The sequence below is a fragment of the Gallinula chloropus genome (genome assembly GCF_964237585.1).
Source record: "Gallinula chloropus genome assembly, chromosome: 14".
NCBI classification, from domain to species: Eukaryota; Metazoa; Chordata; class Aves; order Gruiformes; family Rallidae; genus Gallinula; species Gallinula chloropus.
In genome coordinates, this window is record NC_140099.1 from 10114359 (window position 1) to 10139080 (window position 24722).

At 41.9% G+C, this 24722-nt stretch overlaps 1 protein-coding gene across 1 annotated transcript in view; it reads right to left on the reverse strand.

Annotated features, from left to right (window-relative positions):
* Positions 1 to 24722, reverse strand: part of EVL (Enah/Vasp-like) — a gene marked incomplete at its 5' end in the record, with an annotated part of 150131 nt that overhangs the window by 66030 nt on the left and 59379 nt on the right. The window contains one exon of the mRNA XM_084270708.1: positions 5628 to 5796. Within this exon, the coding sequence (XP_084126834.1) occupies positions 5628 to 5796 (169 nt within the window). The remainder of the gene's footprint in view (positions 1 to 5627; positions 5797 to 24722) is intronic.

Here is a 24722-nt window from a genome sequence, read left to right on the forward strand (position 1 = left end):
TTTCTGCAGTCTGACTGACCAGTACTTTGGAAACTTTCTTGTTAGTATTGCAATTGCATCTAAAGAAGTTTCTACATATTTTATTAGATTAACAACAATTTTGCTAAATGCTTGACAATTCTCCTCCATTATAAAAGCAACATTTTAAAAACTAATTTCAAAGATGAATGACTCCTAACTCGGAGTTTTGACTTTTCAGTGGATTGCCAATTTAAACTTGCAGAAAAATGTTAGAGAAGCAGCTAATACATAAGGAGCAAATTGTTCTTCACACATTCCTACTTTTGAAGGATGACATTGTCTCACTGATACAGCTAGTTAACAAATGTCTGATAACAACAGTATAATAATATGTAAAAAAATCATATTAACCAGTAAAGAAGCCACTGCACCAGTAGATTATTACAGACATACTTTATTTCTATAATGCTATATTTACCTGAGCCAGCATTAACCAGTGACATAGAAAATAACCTAGCTTTAGGCATAAATAATCTTGACAGTTACCGAACATCAGGTATCTGGTCCATGCGTTGCTCTCAAGCCAACATAGTAATTAAATTTCCATGTAGATGTACTGTGCAGCAATCAGACCCTCACTGCTGTTTTTGCCACCTTGGTCCCTTCCAGCCTGGTATTCACTCCTATTGCTGACAGCTTTGACATCTCTTAAAAAACGGTGACACCACCCCCATTCTACCACTGAATATGAGAGAGCCTGTACTAATTTTGCTCATATACAAGGGAGCTCTGGACCATCAAGAAGACTCATGCCTGTATTACTAATGCAACAGTTTTATCATGTACCAATTTTTAAGTCTTCCAAACACTTCTGAGTACCGTAACCAGGGGAAGAAACAGAGTGTATCTTCAAGGAAATGTTTACAAAGACTGCAGTTTCTTCCAGGCTTTGCAAAGTCAGTATTTCTCATCTACTAAAAGTGCAAAGAGCACCAGAGGGTGTAATGCCATTGTACAATGAAAGAGAGAAATTGTATCAACCTGTAACAAAAGTCACTTAACAGAAGTTCAAAATTTGCTTTCCCAGAAAATTGACTTGAGGAACTCAAGAGAATCAGCTTTAATCTGAGGGTTTGATCCCTCCAATTGAATAAAGACAGAATTTGAATGTTGACCTTTATTAAGCATCAGGGTGTTTATCTTGTGTTGAAACTCAAAATAGAGTTTAAAACTGGGAAATGAAACATAAAATAGCCTGAGTTTCATTTTATCTCCTTTGGCTAATGTTTCTAGAAAACAAAAAAAGAGGAGGGATTCTCCTCCTGTTGTTGAGAATGAATACTCAAAGCTCTGCAAGGCATGTGATAATAAGTGCTTCAGAGCAGTATTTAAAATAAAGAAGGGTTCCCTACTTGGAGCATAGGGCTTCTTACAGGTGTTTCTAAGGGATCTTTAAAGCCTCATATGTCAGTAAGTTAGTATCTGCCATGCTGAGTAGATCAATGGTTCATCTTTTCATCTTCAGTTGTAGTCAGTAAGGCATGAATTGGAGAGACTCACTGGAAATCTTGCAGACAGAAGGGGGTTGTAAGAAACAATTCTTCCTGTAGCTACCTAGAGTTTTTCTTAAAAGCAGAAACAAGTCATGTTATGTGCTTACTATTTTTGTTTCCAACCCCTTTTAATATTTTCTATCCTGAAACAAAGTTGTCTTGTTACGGATATAAATGACTGTGTTGTCTTGAACCCTGCTAAATTCTGGATTTCAATGATTTCCTACATGGTCCATTTGTGCATAGTATTAATGCATTAACAACTTTCAATGTTCCCATCACTGTAATGTTAAAAAAAGAGATTTATTTCACTTCTACCCAGTACTCTCTGTCACCCTTTCATCTCATTTTCAAGTATAGGCTCTCTGAGGCAGACAGAGAATTTTGGGATCTATGAAAAAGCTCAAAACCAAGAAACTGCTCCCTTTGACTGCAGTCTGTAGGCTGCTGAGTTATAAACTGACATCAGCAATGACATAGGAATGGGGTTAGAGGGATCGGGGGGGCTCAGGACCACATCTGAGGTGCAACTACAACTAAGGTCACGAGAAGAGCATCAACACAAGTCTTACCACCCACACTCATGCTTATCGAAACAGAACCAGACATTTGCTTTTCTCCAGAGCATGAAATGGTTCTTAAGTTTTTTATCAGCTTGGGGTCTACCACACTGACAACACTCATACTATTCTCATGGGGAGCAGTCATATAATTTCCAGAACAGGGAGGATAAGGTGCAGCAGATGAAACTCAGTACAGCTGAGGACAGATTCTTTAGTTCTGTGAGCAGGCCCAAACCTGACAAAGTTCTAATAAGTTACAGCAGTGATTAATTGGTTCTTTATTTTTCAAAAAAAATGTGGTTTAGTTCATATCTCAAGAATGCTGTCCCCGTTGCAGGTTTGGCTTAGGCTCAAATGTAAAATCTCCCACCTTCCCCAGGGCCCTGTTTTTACATTCACTTAGCCACATCAATACACCAAACCCTCAGGATGTATGATTCACATTCAACCTGCACCCTCCTCCCCACCTATTTGTTCAGCACATGGCTTTCAGTGATGAGATCATGCTGAGCTGAAATCACTTGATGAAAATCATTACTTTTAAACCCCAGTTGGTCAGGACTCCAAAGTGGGGGGCTACTCCCTGCTGGGTAAGCCATAAAGATGGACCAGTCGTGTGTTTTTAGCTTTGTGAACTTCTTGTATGGTGACGGAAGCCAACACACTTCACCTTTACAACAGGCTAGGTTACATCAACAGCTGGCAAGCTGTTACACACAAGTTAACCATTTACTTATGACTACTGGGCTACGAGAAAATGAAAACATCAAAGCTGATGACGACAAGTGACCGTAACACTCATCTGGTTTTAGCTTCAAACCAGTCCTGGCCTCTGAGGCTACTTCAAAGCTTCATAAGTTTACTTCTGGTTTTCTGAAAATTGCTGTTCATTCTAGCCGAAGTGAATGCAAATGTGCACGTCTGCAGAGCAGAAAGGGGAATTCATACACTGCTCGTCTGTAACTCAGCACTGCTGCTGCATACGAGCCTGGGATGAACGTGACACCCAGACCATAAAGAGAAGAAGAGGTCGGGTGACCACTTCCTATGGGGTGAAATTCTTAAGACACCATGAGCTAGGGAAGAGGTTAAATACAGACAAAATAAGCACAGTGAGAAGACAGATTCACAAACTAAGACATGCACAAAAAAGGGCTAGAAAACAGAAAGGCAGCCAAAGACAACAAAAGGAGCCTACACATGAAGTTACATTTTTAAAATAGAATGAAAGTTAACAATGGACATTATGAAAGGTGTAAATATACACCAACAAATTTAAAGGGGAAACATTAAAGGCAGGCAAGGGTGAAGTCATGATGATTACTCTCATCTGCCCTTTGCCAAACAGTACATAATCAAACTTAAAATTGTTCTTCCGTGGTGTTATTGTGTTACAGATTTTAAACTAGTTTCTCAGCTTTTGGAAATCTGTGCAGCTTCATTAGCTCCATTATAAGCCAAATCACATATTAGCTGAAGAGTGGTCTTTTCTGAAAAACACAGCTTTCGTGGCAAAGCAGCAGCTTTTACTAAAATCTCACTTTCAGTGTGACTTACTGCAACCTGAAAGCAAGCATGAAATGGCTTGTACAGGGAATTATTTTAACTGAAATGAATTCTTGTTCTTGTTAAATGCAAATACTTAACAAGCCTAGCAAGCTGATGACGGCATGTGAGACATATAAAATATATTGAATTTTGAACCTTGAGACTTTCAGAACATTCCTTTCAATACACTATACTACGCTGTCTTGAATTTACTTTATTAATAATACTGGATATTTGTAAACATATTTAAGGTGAATACTTTCTTTTGGATAACTCTAAGTGACTAAGGTAACCTGTGGGTTTTGTTTGTTTGAGGGAGGATTTTTAGTCTTTAAATTCTAGAAAAATACATTCTTCTGTTTCCATCTGAACTGAGATGATTTTTAGATGGCATACGGCCTCTTCCTCAGCAGGAACATTTGCAAGCAAAATTCTGTAACAGAATGTTGCAGTTGATGCAAAACACATTGAAAGTACAGATCAAGATTTGACTTTTTAATATACCCTTCTCCTTACATTGTATACTCTGATTAAGACAGACCTCAGATACATGGTCTCCCTTACACTCACACGTGGACTTTATGATTTTTTCTTGTTTCTACACCAGCCATTGCAGTCACATGAAAATCGTTTTCATTCACCTGCTGGCCATGTAAAATAAACAGCCAGCTTCGCCTGTTACAAAGCACTACTGGCTTTCACAACGGACTAAGAAGCCACGGTATTTTGTTTATTTTAAAAAATATTTTCCATTTTTTAATGGAACTACATTAATATATTGCCTTTGCTCTGCTGAGGAGGGTAAAAGCAGCAGCAAAAGGTATGGCAGATGTTTGAAAAGTGCACTGCAAGGAGCTGCAAACCAATGTGCTAAAACCCCCACTAATTTCTATTCTGCTTTTTCTTTTTTAAAATAACAACTGTGTGTGTGGACAGCATAGCTGCATCATTAGCACTTCCAGTCAGCAACCTGACTAGCTTTTCCAGTTGGCCCAAGCACCACTTCAGCTGACAGATGAGGGATATGTCTACCTTCCCATGAGCAGATCAGTCAGTTTAGCACTGGGAGGGACTGAGACGTGGCAATGCCCCGATTCCCACTCTCTAGCTTGGCTTGCTGGTTTGTGCCAGCAGCAGTGCTCATCACGGCTTTCTGGGAGGCAACGCTGCTCTCTGAACCATCAGAAAATCAATCACCCACTTTATTCTGGTTCTTCTGCCAGGTTGGGAGCTCGAGGAAGTGGGCAGCTCTGGTTGCCACCACCGCACCAGCCTCACATAACCACACAGAGGGAGTCCCTGACTCCAAAATGTCTGCTCTAGAATGCAAACAGCAATATAGCACCACCGCTCCCTCTTCCCGAGTATATTTTGCTAATTTAGGCTTTAAACATGACCTTTGGTTATGGCTGGCAGGGACCGCCCAGCGCACCCGCAAGCCAGGATGCCAGAGCCGATGGCTGAGGAGGGTCTGATCCCTGTTCTGATTATCTAAAGCCTATGTAACTCCTTTAATACCCAAGGAGGTCCTGTGGACTTAGGCTGCTGTAAATCAGATCACAGTGTGCACCTAGGAATTTAAAATGCATTATGACGAGCTAATTACTTATCACAGACATGTAACAATCGATGCTTTACGAGATGGCAGTGCAGAACCATTGCTTTTCTTTTTAATATATAGCATTAAAAAAGAACAAAAAGTAAGTTAGGGGAAGCTGAGAGCAAAAGCTGCAGAATGAAGCAAGATTCATTTCACAACCAAAAATGGAAGGGGAAAGAAAAATGTTAAAATCTCTCTGGCATTTACCAAAAGTTTTGTTTGCAAGTAAGCAGTCATAAATGGTGAAACATTTCATGCACAAAAAATTGTACAAAATTTGAATGACTGGAGTAAACAGAGTCATAAGGACCTTGCAGGGAGCTAGACGGCATTAAGGGTAGAACTGATAGCATCAAATGAGATCAAAGGTTAATTTACAGGAAACTTGACACACATACTCACTTGTTGATCTTGCAGTTTAACCCCAACTACCCTGAAGGTGTTTGTAGCTGTATTGTGATATATGTTGATTCTGCTGAATCCCTGCTGTCCAGGTTTGATTGGCACCCATTTCTTACTGGTATCGTCATAGACCATAACTGAAGCCCGGGCTTGGCAAATACTCTGTTCACTGGAGAGAAAAAACAACAAAATCAGCAAAGAACCCAAAGAATTTGCTGCATACAACTGAAAACTACTAATGGAAAAGAAACCAAGAGCATTATCGGAACTACTTACAACATATGTTTTGTAAGAGATCTACTAATCCTTTAAATGCAATCTGCCTGTTAAGTTAAAGCAGGCGTGCATGTGTTCATAGACTTAAAAACCTGCAGTATGCTGCTGTTTTGAACTGATAATCTATTTTATATAAAAATATTGGGCCCTGAGGAATAACTTTTATCACACAAACATTATGAAAACTGTCCAACAGTATGAATGCTCCATTTATTTTATGTACCTATTGGCAAGTGAAGCCTCTCATATTTGCATGAAAACATACCAATATTTCACAGCTTACTGACAAAATAACCATGGTATCCACTGCTGAGTTACACACTGAAAACTGGAAGCAAGCAGACCTTGAACCAAAAGCCACGTTAGGTAAACTGAAGAAATCAATTACATTAATCCAGCTGATGCCTAATACCCAGACTGGCTGACGCACTTAGGAGTCCCAGAATACATGGTGCAGAACACAGAGAAACTCTATTTTCCTTCACCCCAGTAGCAAAGAGAGTGGGAAAGGTGAATTCATGAATATCTGCGTTCCAGTGTTAAAAGTATTTAGCCACCATTTCATATAGCAGTAATAACTGCTTTGGGTTTTTTCCACAGATTCACAGCAATTTCTCAGTTCTTCCCCTATTGCTTGCATATTCTTGACTAATATACATATAATAGACTCATGCTCAAACCCTTCATGTGCTGGAAAGGCCACAGGCAAATACTATTGAATACAAATCAGGATTTCAGTTCCTGCTCTCCTGACCTCCCAGCCACTTTTCTTACACCAGAGGAAATCAAAGATCCTTAAGCACAGAATAAACCCAAAAGGAATCCTCCAAATTCTGGAGTTTTGAGATCTTCAAATGTAACAGATTTTCAATAATCAAAAAATGCATCTTAGGCCTAAATAAAACTTTTAGGATTTATGGCCTGTAAAAATCTTCAGTTCATGACTGTCCCATTAACTTTAGACCTATATGTATTTATATATGCCTCCCTCCCTTAGTCCAAGCCATATTAAATAATTTTTGGCAATGCAGTACCAAGTGGTAATCCGCTTTGCACACAAATCCTTTTTTTTCCTGCTCTTGCATATACCTCCTTGTTTGGGTTTTGCCTCAGTAATGCCTCACTCGCACACAAATACACGAGAAGCTCCTGAGTGGTGCTAAACAGTATCGCTGCACTTATATCAACTGCTGCAAACCCATCCAACACCATCACTGATGTCATTTCAGTGAAGGGGAGCACATTACTCTAAGTATTAAGAGGATCTGGGTAGATTACAAAGGCAATTTTCAATCTTTTATGATTCGTGAGTCTCAAAAAAATCTCCAAGACAGATGCATCCCCCACCATACCCTAAAGCCTACTGACACTTGGCTTGCTTTATCAGTCACTTTACACAGCCTCCAGGTAGCCCACAGACCTCCTCCAGGCTGTAGCTAAGAGCCTGGAAACTCTTCACAGCTTTTACAGAGGGAGCAGCCATGCTGGCAGACATCTCCGTAATAAATAAGGTAAGAAAATTCAGAACAAAGTGTCTCGTGGCAGCTTCTCTGTATCTGACACTCGCAGCTGAGGGATTTGAGCTCACTCCAGCCTGCCTAATCCTACAACTGGTGCCAGAGCCGCAGACTGGCAGCAGAGGCGGCATTGCCTGCATCTTCCAGACCTGCCCAGGGACTCTGCCTGGTGGGGAGGATAGAAGAGAAATGCACCAGCAAAAAGCCAAGTACACTGCGTTAGCTTTGGCATGTGGGAGCAGAATGGCTTGTGTGGTGCTGTGGCTGGACAGAGCTACCAGGTGTCTTGTGCCATCCCTGGCATCAGCTGCCTGGGATCAAAGCAACACCCTGCCCAGCAACCCACCAGGCTCCCAGAAAACATGGTCCCTGGGAGAGTCACACTCAGCCACTGTGACACTGTGCTCTTCTCCTCAAGCCTTGCAGCAGCCACAAGCCTTGCTGTACTACAGTAAGTAAGAGCACATCACTGGTCTCACCAGGGTAAGTCTGGGACCCAGTGTGGTCTCCCTATCAGATTAGTTTTGAAAGCCATAATTGCTATGGGCTCCTTAATTAGTAAAAAATAATTAAATTATCCTTACTTAAAACAAAGAGAACGCACCTGACCATACAGACATGAGGGCCTTATGTAACGCCATACCCAGATTCCAGTGGATACAGCAACTTTGCCTTCATATTTTGCTGCCATTGAAAATTGCAGCAAAGAACATGATTGAAATATGGATATAGACCCCAGAAGCAATACTTAATACATGACAAACAATTGTTACTATAACATAAAGCAACACATCAAGCTCAATCCCCACTCTCCCTGCAGTCAATGAAAGTTTGCATCATTCATTTAAATGGAAGCAGGATTAAGCCTGTTATCTGGCCTCCAGTGAAATAACAGAAAGGAACGTAAAACATGTACTGCACAAGGGGACTCCTTTCCTGCAAAGCACTTCATCAATCTTTCAAACCCTAAAACGCCCCCAGGGATCCATTGCTAGCTTACTGTCTCACCCTAAATTGAGGTGTAACTCTTTATGCCTGAAGACTCTCTACTCATCCTTCCCACAAAAAGCAGAACTCTCCAGCTGCCACTTTAAAGACCCTTCCAGAAAACAGTCCAGAAAGCGTTCTTCTTAGACCAGTCACTGAGAACCTCCCTATTACCCTTTATTTAAAACATAAATCAATCAACCCTGGTTTCTTGAAGCTCCAACCAAATTTTGGTACCTAAGTCAACTAAGCATAACAGGTAATAAATACGGGTTTTAGTCACACTATTGTGTAGCCACATTCCTGCTCCATGAGAAGAGTTTGGCACATACCAGTATTTATACACAAAGTCATGAGTGTAGCTTCTAGAACTTCCCTTATTTTCCTAAGAATACACAAAATTTACAGGAAAAAGGGTATGTGTTGGAGAAGATTCATCAAGTTTATATACCTTTCCAAATATTACTAATTCCTCTACTGATTTTTTATGTTATATTAACATCCAAGTCATCGGACTGCATCCACCTGGGCTTCCACCATAGGCAATTACTTGCAAAAAAGATGAAAATTGCATCGTGGAGGAGTCTTAATTACATCATTGTTCAGGTTTATGCATAACATCTACTTCAGTGAGCTGCAGTATGCAGATCTGAGACTTCTTAATTAAAGGGCTCCTTCCTAGGGACCCCTTTACACCCAAATCCTAATATCAACCTGATGCAAAATTGTCCTCAGTGCTTTACATCTGTGGGATGGCAAAGCTCTGCACCAGGACCAGTTGTTTGCCTGAAGTTAAAGCAAATCTGCTTATCTTCATATCGGATAGAAGCAGACTGCACTGGGAAATCCTTCACTCACAGCTGGTTTCTGAAATCCAGCATTTGTTATCAAGATTGATAGGATATCATTTCAATATTACAAAATACATATTTTTTAAAAAAAATGTTTGCAGGCAATACTGTTTGCTGCATTTTGAGTAACTCATTTGGACCCACTGTCTTCTCTCTCTTTTGTTTAGGATTCATCTTCACAAATTAGCAGATTAACTAATTTGGGATTAACCCTTCTTGAAAGGGGCAACTTTGACCCTCATTGCTCAGCCTCAGTGAGAGTGGGCAGCCAAACTCAACAACTAGGCTATGTGTCATACTTGGGCTAGCCACACAGGTTTCTGTATTCACTTTGCTTTGCTAGCTGTGGTGTCAGCAGCACTTCCAACCCCAAATGACTCACATCAAAGTCACATCAAGCTTGAAGGTTCAGAGATTACTGCATTTGGGGAGAGCAGCTTCCGGTAGCAACGAGACTGCACTTCAAGACAGTGCTGCAATGAAGGTGGCTTCATCCAGAAATTTCTCCTTCCATCTGTGCAGAACTTGAAAAATGCAGTCCTTTCTTCTTGGCATTTAGTAAATTTATGATTATCAAGGACTCATAGCCAAAACAAAAAAGAGCAAAAGAGTCTGGAAAAGATAATGTGGGGAGTCTTATGAAAAATATCTGTATTTTTTTGTGAATTATCAGAAGAATTAATGGGGCTGCTTGATATTACCTGGCTGACTGTGAGTAATTAAATAGCAGAAATTAAATGACAGAAATAACTGTGAAGGTTTGGGAGTGGGGGAGCCTCAAATCAAGGAAATGTCTGCCTGCTTCACTCAGTCTAGCCCTGTGGGTTATCCAAATATACAACCAAAAAGCTCAGGGCAGAACCACAGAAGACTTGCTACAGAGAATTAACAGAAAAATGGGAGTGAATCATAATGTTTGGAGGCAAATCTTTGGTAGAACAGCTCTGAAGGGTCTCCAAGGCTTTTCTCTCCTGTCGCAGACTGAGAAAAAGATGAGAGGCCAAGTGGCACTGCTCCTTCATTCACAGAATCACAGAATGTTAGGAGTTGGAAGGGACCTCAGAAAGATCATCTAGTCCAACCCCCCTGCCACAGCAAGATATCTTGATTAGGTCACAAAAGAACATACCCAGGTGGGTTTTGAATGCCTCCAGAGAAGGAGACTTCACAACCTCTCTGGGCAGCCTGTCCCAGCACTCTGTCACCCTCACAGTGATGAATTTTTTTCTTCTGTTCACATGGAACCTCCTATGCTCCAGTTTGTACCCGTTGCCCATTGTCCTGTCATTGGACATCACTGAGAAGAGCCTGGCTCCATCCTCCAGACACCAAACCTTTACATATTTATACACATTAATGAGGTCACCTCTCAGTCTCCTGCAAGCTAGAGAGATCTAGCTCTGACAGCCTCTCCTTATAAGGAAGGTGTTCCACTCCCTTAATCATCTTGGTGGCCCTGCACTGGACTCTTTCAAGTAGTTCCCTGTCCTTGAACTGAGGGGCCCAGAACTGGACACAATATTCCAGTCTCATGAGGGCAGAGTAGAGGGGCAGGAGAACCTCTCTGGACGTACTAACCACACTCCTTGTAATACACTCCAGGATGCCATCAGCCTTCTTAGCCATGAGGGCACATTGCTAGCTCATGGTCATCCTGCTGTTCACCAGGACCCCAGGTCCTTTTTCCCCATGCTGCTCTCCAACAGATCTGTCCCCAACCTTTATTGGTACCTTGGGTTGCTCTTCCCCAAATGCAAGACTCTACACTTGCCCTTGTTGTATGTCATTAAATTTCTCCCTGGTCAGTTCTCCAGCCTGTCCAGATCTCACTGGATGGCAGCACAGCCTTCTGGTGTGTCAGCCACTCCTCTCAGTTTTGTGTCATTGGCAAATTTGCTGACAGTGCACTCTATTCCCTCATCCAGGTCACTGATGAATATACTGAATAGTACCAGTCCCAGTACCAAGCCCTGAGGGACTCCACTAGGTACAGGCCTCCAGCTGGACTCTGTCCAGTTGATCAAAACTCTCTGACTTCTTTCCTTCAACCAGTTCACAATCCACCTCACTACCCAGTCCTTCAGGCCACACTTCCTCAGTTTAGCCACGAGGATGCTGTGGGAGAGGGTGTCAAATGCTTTACTGAAATCAAGGCAAACCACATCTACTGCCCTACCATCATCTATCCACCTGGTTATGTCTTCATGGAAGGCTATCAGGTTTGTTAAACATGACTTCCCCTTGGTGAAACCATGCTGACTGCTCCTAATGATCCTCTTACCCTTGATGTGCCTAGAGTTATTTTGGGCTGACCTAAACATCCTTATGGATTTCAGAAACTGCTAAAGCTACTTTGCCCAAGGCTTGTCCTACCTGGGAACAAGCCCTCAGCACAGAGAACGTCCAGGGGAACTCACAAGCCATTTAACCCATTTCACTCTACTTGTCCATTGAGTCTGCCTACAGAAGGGCACAGTTCTGCATTTAACAGAAAGAGCTGCTGATGCTGATTTACGAAGCTGACAGCTCTCTCAACGTCAGCCAACGTAAACACCAAATCCTCTATTTGGAGATGTGTGGTTTGTGTAGGATGTATCTGTGTTAACCATAAGATTAGTATGCTTCATGTTATGTTCCTTGCAGCATTTAGAATGTACTGCAAAGTCTAATGGACCAATTTGCTAAACATTTTAATTGGCTTCACTACAACAAACATAATGACCGGGATGCAGGGAAAGCGTTTCAGTAGTAATCTTTGTAGAAACAGGCAGATTTTTCTCTGACAACTGCATTTATGTAACAAAATACCTGGAAGACCCTCTGAACACAAGTCAGGTCATTCAGGCTCATAAAGGCCATAGCTGACATCTGAGCCCATTACAGACAAAACCCTGTTGCTGTGCAGTAGCTCTTTAGTTTTCCCACCAGAGACTTGCTTCCAGCCTTGCTCATGACCCAATTTCTCGTTGGGAGCCTCATTCCTCCAACACTCCCCCAGTCATGCTGTGACTCTTTTGGGGACCTCTTTTTTCAAAGTCTATTTCCCTCTGCAACCCAATGCACAGAACAGTCAGTGTCACCATCGTTCACCCTCCCTCTGTTCCAGAGCACTGAAGAACTTACTTCCTCAGCAACACAGCAGAACTTCATAGTGAAAGAACAGTGTTTAGTCACTGATCAAATAAAAGGACTGTGGAAATCCACAGGGACTTTACACCCAGGTAGGAGCTTTTAACCCTCAGCAACATGCAGGCATTGGATGGTTGGACTAGATTATCTTGGAAGTCTTTTCCAACCAACATTATGATTCTGTGATCTGCCTATTTTCTAGCAGACAGTCAGAAAAATCAGTCACAGTTCCCTATATAATATGGAGGTGCCACAATCACTATTTCAATTTGCTTTTCAGAGTCCCATTTTATAGGACTCCTTGAAACACCAACCTATGGCCCAAGTCCTTAATTTGCATTGACTCCTGGTTGCCTGTGTGTAGAGAGAGTCCTTCCACCCATCAGCCTGAAGTGAAGTCCTCTTCTTGGGGGAGGTGCTACTTCTCAGTGTCCTGCACAGCTTCCATGTACGCATGGAAGATCTGTCTGTGGAGCAGGGTTTTGGCTGCATCAGCAGCAGGAGATGAGCCTTTTGCCATCACCTTTCTCCATTCTTAAACTCCAGCATCTAAACAGTTTAACATTAAATAATTAACATAGTGCATATACAGAGCTTCCTTCATAAACAGCTCTCAAAAAGACTAACACTGACAAATAAAGTCATGGCACACCTGCAAGATAAATAAGTACATGTTTTACAGAGCAGGAAATGGCAATACAGGTAGCTATAGCATGAAGAAGAATAAGATGAATGCTAGTTCAGCTCCACAAGGAAACTTTTTAAGTTTCTCTTGTTCCTGGTAGCAGTGAGACATTAATTTTGAATTCTCCCTTATTACACTAGCACACCCAGTGGGAATTTTCACATCCAGCAACTGTTGCAGACATCCATTGCAGCCACTTCAGCTGTAAACTAAAACTTTATGAGGCACTCAGGTTTCACACTGAGCCAGGACTTTGGGAGATGGGTTGCTAAATTCAGGAACACTCACGCAATCCTGGCATGACCAGAGAAACTTGCACAACCTTCCGTCACCCCTCAGTGCTCCCGAGCATGGGAGAAGTGAGTAGAAATAATAATAACTTTTTAAAAGTGTGGAAAACAATAATGCAGCAGAAGAGATGTTCCACTGGGCCGGACTGTCAGTCCAGAACAGCTCAGTGAAAGTCCCCATGGAGAGCCCTGAACTCTCAGTGTCCACTATGGCAATTAAATAGCACATCTGCCAGCCAGTGGAGCTTTAGGGCCTGTGGTGTGGGCACAGACTACAGCACATCTGCTCAGTTTATGTTGCTGAGATTTTGAAACCATGCAGGGGAGTTCATTTTAACCCATCGCTTTTCTGTAGTTTTTCCAAACTGAAGTGTAAGAATTCACAGGAAACTCCAGTGGTCAGAATGTCCCTTCAACATATCACAAAAAAGCTTTAGGGGAACTGCTTTGCAAAAGGCACTTCACAGAAGTGCAGTGATTCAGAAAAGTACCATCGCTGCCAAGCAGCCAGATTCCCGGAGCTGTGCCATGCTCCAGGAAACCTTAACTTCCACCTGCTCCAGCAAGGTAGGGTCACAGCTGTCTCGTAATGGAGAAACTCCACCACTCCATTAACACTTTGATTTCAGCATTTTTTTTTCTGCAATGAAGTGCAGTTCACTTTCAGATTTTGCATGCCACCTTGAAGATAAGCATTTACTGAAAGTAAGTATTAAGCAAATGCTTAGAAATTCCTAAAAATACATCAATTAAATGGCCTGGGGAAACACTATGAACCAAATTAAGTCAAAAAACAGTAAGAAAGCAACTGACTAGATCAGGTTGCTATTAATACAAACTATTTCCCTTCACCCAAATTACAGAAATAAAATCAAGAAGTAACTAATCTTGTAAAATACACATTATGCAAGACCTGAAACCATACTGTCAAGTGAAAATATGTGACTGAGGGCTGTCACTCATGGCCAGCCATATACATATTTCAGGAGAACAATAATTTAAACAAAGATTTGAAAGATCATAATCATAACTAATAATCTGTAGAGGCAGACTCAAAAGTGAATACAGGAAATCAACCTAGAGGTCTTTCATTAAAGCTGGCATTGCTTTGCCTTGGTTTCACTTCATTCCCACAAGAAATGCAAATAAACCTGTGACAATTCCCCTGGAGCTGACAGAGGCAGAGCAGGAATGAAGGAGGTTTGCTACATCAAGTCAGCCTCTCCCTCACTGCCAGGGGATGCATATTAATGTAGCACTGCCATAAAAGCTTAATTACCAGTTTATGTGATTACAAATTATCTATAAGGCTACAACAAAAATGCAGACCTTCCATGTTTATGACAATATGCACTCTCTTCCCCGTCACGTCACATTAACCCTGGTTGACAAACGCCCTGCCATCCTACACAGTCCCCAGGTACTTACGTGCTTGCCATCGAGGAAGACCTGGTCAGATAATCCCACACGAATATACGCTCAAATCCAGCACGTGTGCTTAACCACAAACAGGCTTCTGCACCTGATCACAGTGCAGGACACAAATCTGGCAAGGAGACAAGCCAGAAGCCCATCTGAAGCGTTATACCAAACAGGAAAGGGAAGAGCTACCAGAGAGCAGAATGTGGAGGAAGTAATGCTCGTAATGTGCATTACAAGGGCGGGGAAGGAACTTTAAAAAAGAACTATATTCTTTCCCTCAGCTGATTTACTGAACAAAAGTCCAAACAATATAGATTAAGATTAGATGTGCCGCCTTATCCATGCTTCACTGGTGGCATGGATATTAAAAGCGTTTTCCTTATTTTATCAAGGTACTGCCTCACTGTCCAAGAAAAGGCAAAATCAAACAAACCTCAGACCCAGAAAAGTATCATTATTATTCATTTATGGCATGGGTGTTTGCATAGTGCTGAACCAAGCGCAGGGGCCCCCTTGGTACCAAGGAGCCCATCCCACCTCACCACCAACCTGGCATTGCCTGCACTTGGCTGGGGGCCAGCTCCAGCTCAAAACTTGCAGTAGCTCAGCAGTGTCCAGGCTAATGTATGCTGACTCTCATCTGCTGTGTCAATACAGCCTTTGGATGGTGCTGCCTTACACCTGGCTAACTCAAGGTCCTAGCAGAGCAAAAACTTTTCTTCATTTGCCCTCCAACCCTGTCATCCTACTTCGGGCATCACCATAAATACGAAACACGTTTTTGCAGAGTGAAGTGATTGATAAAGTATCTTATAGAAGGACACAGGAGAAATCTCAACATTCGTAGAACAAGACCAGGTTTTCTCCAAGGGGTCAGTAAGTAAGCACTGGGTGCCCTCCCTCCATCACAAGTAGCTGGGAGATCTCCCGTTTGCTTCAGACTCCTGCTGGTACCTGGAGACTGAAAGGATGAGACCTTGTCACCTCTCCCCTGCACCCCTGCCTGCCCTGCGCTAAGCTTTCCACAAACCACACATGGGACTTGGAGTAACAACTGTGGATATCACAGCCATGAGGAGAAGGATACCTTATCTCATGGCTTCTTCTGTAGAAGACATTCTACCCACTACTGCCTTTCAGACAGTTAGTTCGTTATACTGACATGTCTCTTTTCTAATTGCAGTGCTTTGCAAAATGAGGCCTCCATGACCATGCTGTGCCCACAGAGACCCCTGAGAAACTATATGCTCATGTTTCCACCCTACTGTGAGCCACCTACATATATCTGCATACATCCACGTTCCCATTAACAGGAAGGTTGGTTTTGCCCTCCAGTAATGCTTCCACTGCTTTGCTATCTCTGCAGGCTCCTGCTTGCTTGCTTGGCTGCTCTGTTAACTGGGCATTACCACTGGGCAATGGCAGCAAGATGGCTTACTAACACTAATTGAAACTTGGAAAATTTAGGAACAGTAATTAAAAATATTGTAGTAAAAAGAAATGAGTAGAGGGCCTAGAGAGCAGAACATCAAATTAATATGTTAGACCAATCTTCCCAGGGGTACAACTGCAGCAGTTTTCATGGGCTGCTTCTTGGAGCTGACAGGTGCTCAAGACAGATCATACTACTTTTCCCCCCATCCCTTAGTTTGGCAAACTTGTACACATGGATGTAAACATCCTGCAAACATTGTCCAGCCTTAACCTCAAGGCATGGGTGCGTTATAGCATAAGCAGATTAAAAAGTAGTTCCAGGAAAACACGACAGGGGGAGCTGGACGGACCCTGCCATGTTCTGGCTGCAAGTACAGAGAGCTGGGTGTTTCTTCCTGTTGGCACGTGGAACTGTCTTTGGGGTTTTTTTGTCATAGTTCTCACAAGTCCTCTCAATGTGTCTGAATACACTTGTCATCTAGGATCACTCAAAAACGAACAGTGCAAATACAAAAAACCACTGGCTAGTCAGAGGTCCCAAGCTGCTTCTCCCTACCTCAAACCATCACAAGCACTCCCTGCCTGATGACCTCACATCCTTTACCTTAATATCACTTTTTAACAGACATCTCCCATGACGTTACTTCAGCCACCCTACGATGCGGTGCAGGATCAGCACCCACAGGTGTGTCACTGCTGAGCCACTGCCGGCCTACCTGGACATGACACAAACCCAGCTGCCTAAAGGGCAATGCAAATGAACTATCTCCCTGCTCTAAGCCATCACAAACCCTTATCTTTCTCACTTACTTCGATTCTTTTTGCCCATCTGCCCAAACTTGACCTGGACCAGCCGTGGCACCCTGGTAACCTCCCAAAGCTCCCAACAAACAGCAGAGCTGCTCAGCTCTTGAATACCTGCTGGAAAAATTGCAGGGCCCCATGATTTTACCATGGAGGAAGCATGTAGCATCCCACGCACACTGGTTGTCTCTGGGAGTCAGTGCTGGAGGCTCTGAAGGCTCCACTCATGACAGCAAAACCTGCAGAGCCCTCACAAAACCAAAGATCATGCAACCCCTCATGTCCTTGCAGTGCTTTCAGAATCCAAGGTACATATGAATAATCTTAGATCCCTGTTAGATAACAAGAAGAGAGGAGTGTAAGCAGTAGGATGAATTTGGCAAGGTGCACCAGCTACACAAACACTGCAGTGCTGGGGGCCAAGCAGTACTGACACCACTCTGTGGGCAGAGGAGCTGAGTGCTTTTCACGTTCATTGGTTTTCCTGTTATAAAACATTGCTTTCATGCTCCAACTGAAACACCTGCAGAAACTATTGGTGTAATGGCACCTAGTGAAAGCATGGGTGTCAGAATCTGGTTGATCGCAGTTACTGTGGCGCGTTGTTGCCCATTCAGCTGCAGCTTCTGATTCCACTGCTGTAAATCCCTGTATGACTGAAGGGTTTTGGTTTTGAGCTGATGAGGGAAGTTTAAAACGTAACAAGAAATAATGTTCTCACTGACATTTAAGCAAAGTGCTTTCTGTTGTGGAGTGAGGTTTTTTTCTTTTTTGGGGGAGGGGTGTGTTTTAGGGCTTTGGGGGGGGGCGCAGTTGTGCGGGGTTTTTTTGTTGTTGTTGCTTTGGTTTGGTTTTGTTTAATGAAACATTTTATTATCGCTTTTCTGGGATTTCAATTAGGTTGTGTTTTCCTGACACTACACCTTTCTGCTTTGAGGTCAGGGTGGATTTGGGGCACACACGTTTCATTCAAAAAAACCCCTGCTTTTCAGAAATGTAAAACTTGACTTTATTTACAGTCAAGTGGCAGTTCCTCTGTATAGGTCACACATCCCTTAGTCTGTTATTGTAAAGTTTGTCTGTGTAAACAGGAATTTACTGCCTGTATTAGAAAAGAAGGACATAACTTAAAAGATGGATCTCCAAATAACTACAGACTCAAATCACTAATTGCCCAGATCAGCCACAGTGGCTCCACTATTCTAGGCAGAGAGATGCAGGAAGATGGACTAAGGAAAGATCTGAGCAGCCTTTTATTTCTCTGTTTTCATGTGTCATGGATAGATATGGTCATTTATGTTGGGGGAAGGAGACACCACGTAGCTGTCAGAATACTTTTCCTGCTAAGCCAAGCAGATATGATTCTCCTTACACAAAAGTTTCAGCCAGAATAGTAGCAGCTAGAATTATGTCATTTTAAAGATTTGGTTCTCCTGGATACAAATACCTTCAAGCACAAGTGAAAACTCCCAGTGTCCTCCCAGCTCCTGCTAACTCTGAGAATGCTAAAAGCACAGCAAAGAGCAGGTCACCACTGACACATCTGATACCATGCTGGGAAACAGTGACAGCCAGCGGGACAAAGCCCAGTGCTTCCTCTGAGTGCCACTATCATAAGCCAAATTAATTTCATTAAGCATTGCAGCATACATTCCAGCAGAAGTGCCTCTAATCACCCTTCGCATTGCTAAAATGCCACTGGGGCCCTGGACTAGAAAAGGAGCTCTTAGGAGGGATACAGAACTCTGGGACAAATCAGACCCAGTAGCTGATTTCTATCCGGTCCTCACAAAGGACCATATGCTGGATAAACAGATTATTTCAGTCATGTGTTGAGATCTGTTTGAGAAGATCAGGATTCCTGAACACAGAAGCGAGGACTTAGTTACAATTATGTGAATATTCCCATAGGTTTCTGAGCAGCACGTCTCCTGGCCACGTACTAGACTTTCATGTCTCAAAGACATCCCAGTGCTGTATTCACTTAGTTTCTCTTGGAGAGTTTCATTACCAGATGAAACATGGTTTGTATAAGACTACAATGTCATATATTTTCAATTCTTAGAGCTAGAGGCTGAACACAGAGAGGGGAGTGTCACAGCCTCAAAATGACTCATTTCCAAATACAAAACCTAGTTAATTTTAAGAATGAAATGCTGTGCTGTAGAATGTGTTGTGCATACTCTAAAAAGACTATTACAACCATCATACAAAAATAAAAATGTAACAACCTAAGAGCTATTTGAAGGCAGACTTGATTAATTTTTATTAATAAGCACATTTCACAGCTTCCAAATAATGTTTTATACATGTATATCTGTTGGGTTTAATTCAGTGTTAGTCCTAAAAGGCATCTTATTATATTGCACAAAATTAAAAATTTACATATGGCAACATCTTCTGTTTAGTGACCTTATGATTAAGAAATCAGAACATTCACACTGAAACTGTACGCTCAGATTTCAAACACTACAAGGCAACTGGATGAATATATGCACAAATGTTACATAACAGCATATAAAACATGCAGTTATAAATTCAGATTTGTAAAGCTAATTTCACAGCTGATAATGGTCTTTGAATATAAGACATTTTCTCATACACTGCAACTGCTGAACATGCTGATGAGACAAAAAAAACCCCCTTGTCCTCAGACAGTTTAACCCCATATGGTAATATATACCTCTGCTCTCTCAAGTCTCTCTTCTTTTTTTCTCTTATGTCCTCCACTCATTTTAAGGGTGCAGGAGAGATACTGGTGAGTAGAATATACTTATTTAGTATTACAAGAATTAATCATGAAGTGCCTTTTCCTAAGATGATTCCATCTCCACCACCTCACTCGGCAGAGGGAACAGTCAGGACTCGCCTGCTTTCAAGGAGACTCTCTGTTTTGGCTGATGTAAACAGCTTAGGTATTGCATTAAGGATATAACTGTATTGCAAAGAATTAACTCTGTGGCTGCCTTCAATTTCCTTCTCTATAAACTGTGATGAGCAATGGGCAGTAAGCCCAGACCCCACGTTAAGAAGAATGGAAGAAGTTATAGACCATATGGAGAGAAATAAACTGCCACTTCATACACAGGATATCTATAATGCTTTTTTGCTTGAGTCAGCTAATTGCACATCCGCAAATCAGCACATTTATAACAAATGGAGCTTATGATATCATGGGAAATTTATTTAAAATGATCAAAGTTTGGCAGAAAATTTCCCCTGAAAGTATGAAAGTACTTAAGAGTCCTGAGTGCACGGGACATTTTACAGTCCTTATTAAACAAAGATTTCCATGTTGTTTCCTGGCTGCCAGTGGTGCAAAAGACCCTGTCTTCAAAGCCTCCACATTAGCAATCTCACTGCAGCCACCAGCACAGGCATCTCCCTGCTGCAGGGAGAAGGCACCTCCACGATGACAGAACCAGCCACAGCACCCACACCTGCTCCAGCAGTGAAGTCCCTGCTCCCATCAGCAGCCTCAGACAAAGCTTATCATCTCCTGTTGTCTCCAGAAGCTGAGAATTTAAAAGCAAAGACTTTCAAACTCTCTTCTATACTGCAGATTTTAGGAGGTGTACTTAGCTTTTCCACATAACTTTTTTAATGTTAAAGCAAATCAATGATCATGATCTCAAGAGCCACTAGAACTGGTCTAAGTGTCAATATAAACTCACTTAGTCTATCAGCTGAAAAACATTTGCATACTTATGTCACCAAGCATATGCTATCCCCCAACGTTGCTCCACAGCAGATGTGTTTTTACTTTCAGCCTGCATTTTTCCTTAGACTTTAGTAAACAGATTATCACAAGTGGTTTCAGCAGCTGTAGGCATTGGGCATTTGAACTGCATACATTATTTTTTGTATCTCCTAATTTATGGGGAGGTCATATAAATTTCCGGGGCTTTAATCTGAAACAAGAAATACCAAACTTCACATAGTCTCAAAGAAAGATTAGGAGCTTCTTGCTCAAAACTAGCACTTGCTCATTTCTAGTGTTAACCTTTTGTTGCTAAATGCTACCCACCACTAAGCAATGTCATTTGGACATCATGTTTTGCTGAGCACACGAGACCTGCTCATCATGAGACACATGTATAGCATGTTATGTGCACCATAACCCAGTGGAAGAGCTTTTATCACAAGCCTTTTAGAGGCACAGGGATGGGTGAAGTACAGCCTAGCACGTGCAGAGATAGGGAAAGGATTTCTGACATAAGGGATGCTGGAGTGAAGGCATGTAAGAACAGCCTAAGAGACTGGAGAGAAAGAAGCTGACAAAAATAAAATGATCAGAAATGATGCTGATGTGTATTTCTAGTCCTTGCAGTTCTCTAGAACTTAGGCTTGCCTGATATCCAGGTTGCCAGACTGAGAACATTTGAAATGTTTGGGAAAGCACTTTTCAAGACACCATCCCTTAAGAGTCAGGGACCAAAGCACAACAGTAAAGTGACGGCCATACTGCACACAGTGGCTGCTAAAGCTGGTGAGCTCTACTGCTGAGGGAAGAAAGACATGAAGACATGCTAGGATGGCCTTTGTTGAGATTAGAAAAGGACTAGAAACTTGGTTAATGCCTCGATGAAGAATGCCTGGTCTTGTTTTTACACTTGTTTCTGATATTTGTGCTTCTCAGAATAGGCCAGGTTGGAAATGATAGTTGACTTACAGACACATGGACACTTCAACTTGCACAAGGACCCCTGAAGGAAGAGTGGGTGTGGTCACATCAACTCACCACATCACTCATTACCATGTAACACACTGTGGAGTGGACAGAGAAGCTTTTTCCTGTAACAACAGAAGAGCATCCACATTCCTTCCAGAGGTACAGCCCTCTTCAAGGTGGGCATAAACCAGCACCAAAAGTAAATAAACTGTACTCAAAAATATGTTTAATAACAGGTTGTAATCAGTGGGGGGATTTTCCCTCTAAATTTCAGAAGAAGAATAATTTTCATATTATTTTAGTAAAAATAAACACAAGGAGAGCTAGTGAATAGACACGTCCAGTAAGCAAATCCTTTGTCCATGGACAGTACTTAACAAAACAAAAACTATCCTGGCTGGCCCTTCCTTTCCCCCTCCTTCCATTATTTCTTGGCAAAGGTTTGTCCCCATTGCCTGGCAGATAAAAATATTTGATGCATGCCAAAATTGAAACAGGATCCCTGAACACATTAGTGCACCAGACTTGTTTGCATGCAATGTTTAGGGATTTTGCAAGATGACTCTGTCTTTTTCTAAATCAAAGCTGCACACTGTTTGCAATGCATGAGACACCAAAGAGGAAAGACTATTTTGAATGATGGCAGAGGTATTCTTACTTTCCCATAATTTGGACACTTTTTCTCCTAGCAACCTTCCTCACCTCTTCTAAAATGATGCCCTTGGCTCGGATATTCCCACTGTGACATTGCCATCATGCAGAGATGATGCATTGTACAGCACCACTTCTCAGGAGTTACTGAATGCCCATCTACACAACATGTGCATGTTGGTAGCAAGCAGCTGGTCAACCCATCCCTGTGCCGCCTTCACCATGGTAAGGGCTCCAATTTGAATCAGTGTCCTCTCCATCCACTTGCTGATTCTCACAAACCAGTGACTTTCATTCCTCTGTCAAACTAGGCTGAAACTTCTGAATCTGTTGGTCAGCTACAGGGAAAGTAGTAAAGGAAAATGATAGAGCAGACAGAAGGGTAAAGCATCTGATAAGTCTTACTTCCTTAAGAAGGCAAACTAAAGAGAAGTTGGTAATGAGGACATCCCAAAGAATCACTGCTCACCTCCACCAGTGCCCTTACCAGCTCCTCTTCTGCAGCTAGTGACCACTAGTCTCTCCAATGGCATACAATATCCCTTTTAAAAGATCAGCTCATGGCTGTTGCCAAATGCAGTATCATTTCACTGCTGATGTTTATTTGTAATAGTATCCAAAACTAAACTTCTACTAAAAGCACTTCAGGCAGTAAATTTAGGCACTTTGGCTACACATAGCCTGTTGCCAATTTCATTAAATCTTTTGAAAACAATCCCCTGTAACGACAAAGCCTGAGGGTGCAGACAGGCTGGAAAGCAATCATAAAGAATGCATTGGGAGCAGCACGAAGAAGGAACATCAGCAGTCCCACAGGCCATGTCACAAGTTTTGGAGTTGCCATGAAATTACCTTTGTTCATGACATAGAGACAACATGTTTGTGGCGCTTCTCACAAATCAGAGTTGACAAAGATTCTTCCGTGGTTCTTGCAGATCAGCTAAAAAGTCACTGGAACAATGGTCTCTGAACCTAATTTTGACTGCACCCCCCATCAGTATAAAAACTTTATGCACCACAGTGTATATTTAATTATAAAGTATATACAGGTACCTCCAAAGTTCAAAAATGTTCTTCTCATACACCAGTGGATTGTCTCATGCACACCTTACTTTGAAGATCACTGCATGAGAAGGTGATGAATAATACAGACCCTTCTCTGAGCCCCAAAAGGAAGCAGGCCTAGTGAAATGTCAAGATTTTGTGAAGCAGCATCCCTTATTTCTCCTGAGCCACAGTCTCCATCAGGGAGAAATGTATCATGACTGGAAAACTGCTGAAGAAAAAAAATACCAAAATCTAAGGCAAAGCAATTTTCAGTAAAATTTCCAAAACTGTATATGAGACATGTCAAGTCCCCTGTCAACCTGGAAAACTATAATAATTTAAAAGAAGGGGATGGAATGAGTTTTCCTCAAGTTTATGTTGATTAAGATGAATAAAGAACCAAATCACATTTGAACAGCTATGAGAGATAGAAGATTCCATTAATCTGTGGTGCTGAATTGTAAAAAAAGACCATATAAATTCCTTTGACTTCAAATCTACACTAGGTAAGTTTTAGCAAACACAGCTACAGCTCCTAATGGTCAAATTTCTTTATAGTTCCTATATTGCGTATCTTGTCCTCTCCTTCATATTGTGAATTGCATACCTTTTCCGTCATCCCTAAGGGTCTCTAAGAAGGAGCAACAAACCACATGCCATACTCTTCACTTGGCCAGTGTTAAGGCAGCCCAGCCTGTATAATACTGGTAGCCACAGCCAGGTGGGATCAAAAGGCAAATTCTTCTTTCAGGTGAAGCAGCCACTATTTCTCAACCCCAACAAGAATGTGGAAATCAGCTTCCACAGTTGTACTATGATTAAATTGTTAATTAAAAAAAAAACCCAACAACACACAAAAAACCCCATAAAACCTTTGAAAGTTTTAATAAATTGCCATAACCTCCAACTTCTTCCCCTATATCCATGCTAGCTTCTCTCTACACCCTGAAGGGCTTAACAAAATCAAAACTGATGCAGAAACCTTGCGTGAGTTCACAGCAGGATCTCTCAGAGTGAACTTTATAATCGGTGCGTTATCAGCTGAGCAACGTTACAGCGTTATTTGGTCTGCTGAAACCAACTCCCCAAAGTGCAAACAGAATACAAATCAGCGCAAAGCTCTGAATTGTTTCTTGGGCTGCACGCACAGTTTAGGCAGTACAGCTTAATGGATAAAACCCTGACCTCTGAGCCCCCTATTCAAATCCTGCTTGTGTTCCCGTGATGAGCGCTGGAACTGGGTTAGGGAGCATTAGTTTCATTTTCCTAAGCACTGTCTGCATTTTTTGCCATGAGCCTTTTCTCTTGAATATTTCTCCCTTCCTTGCCT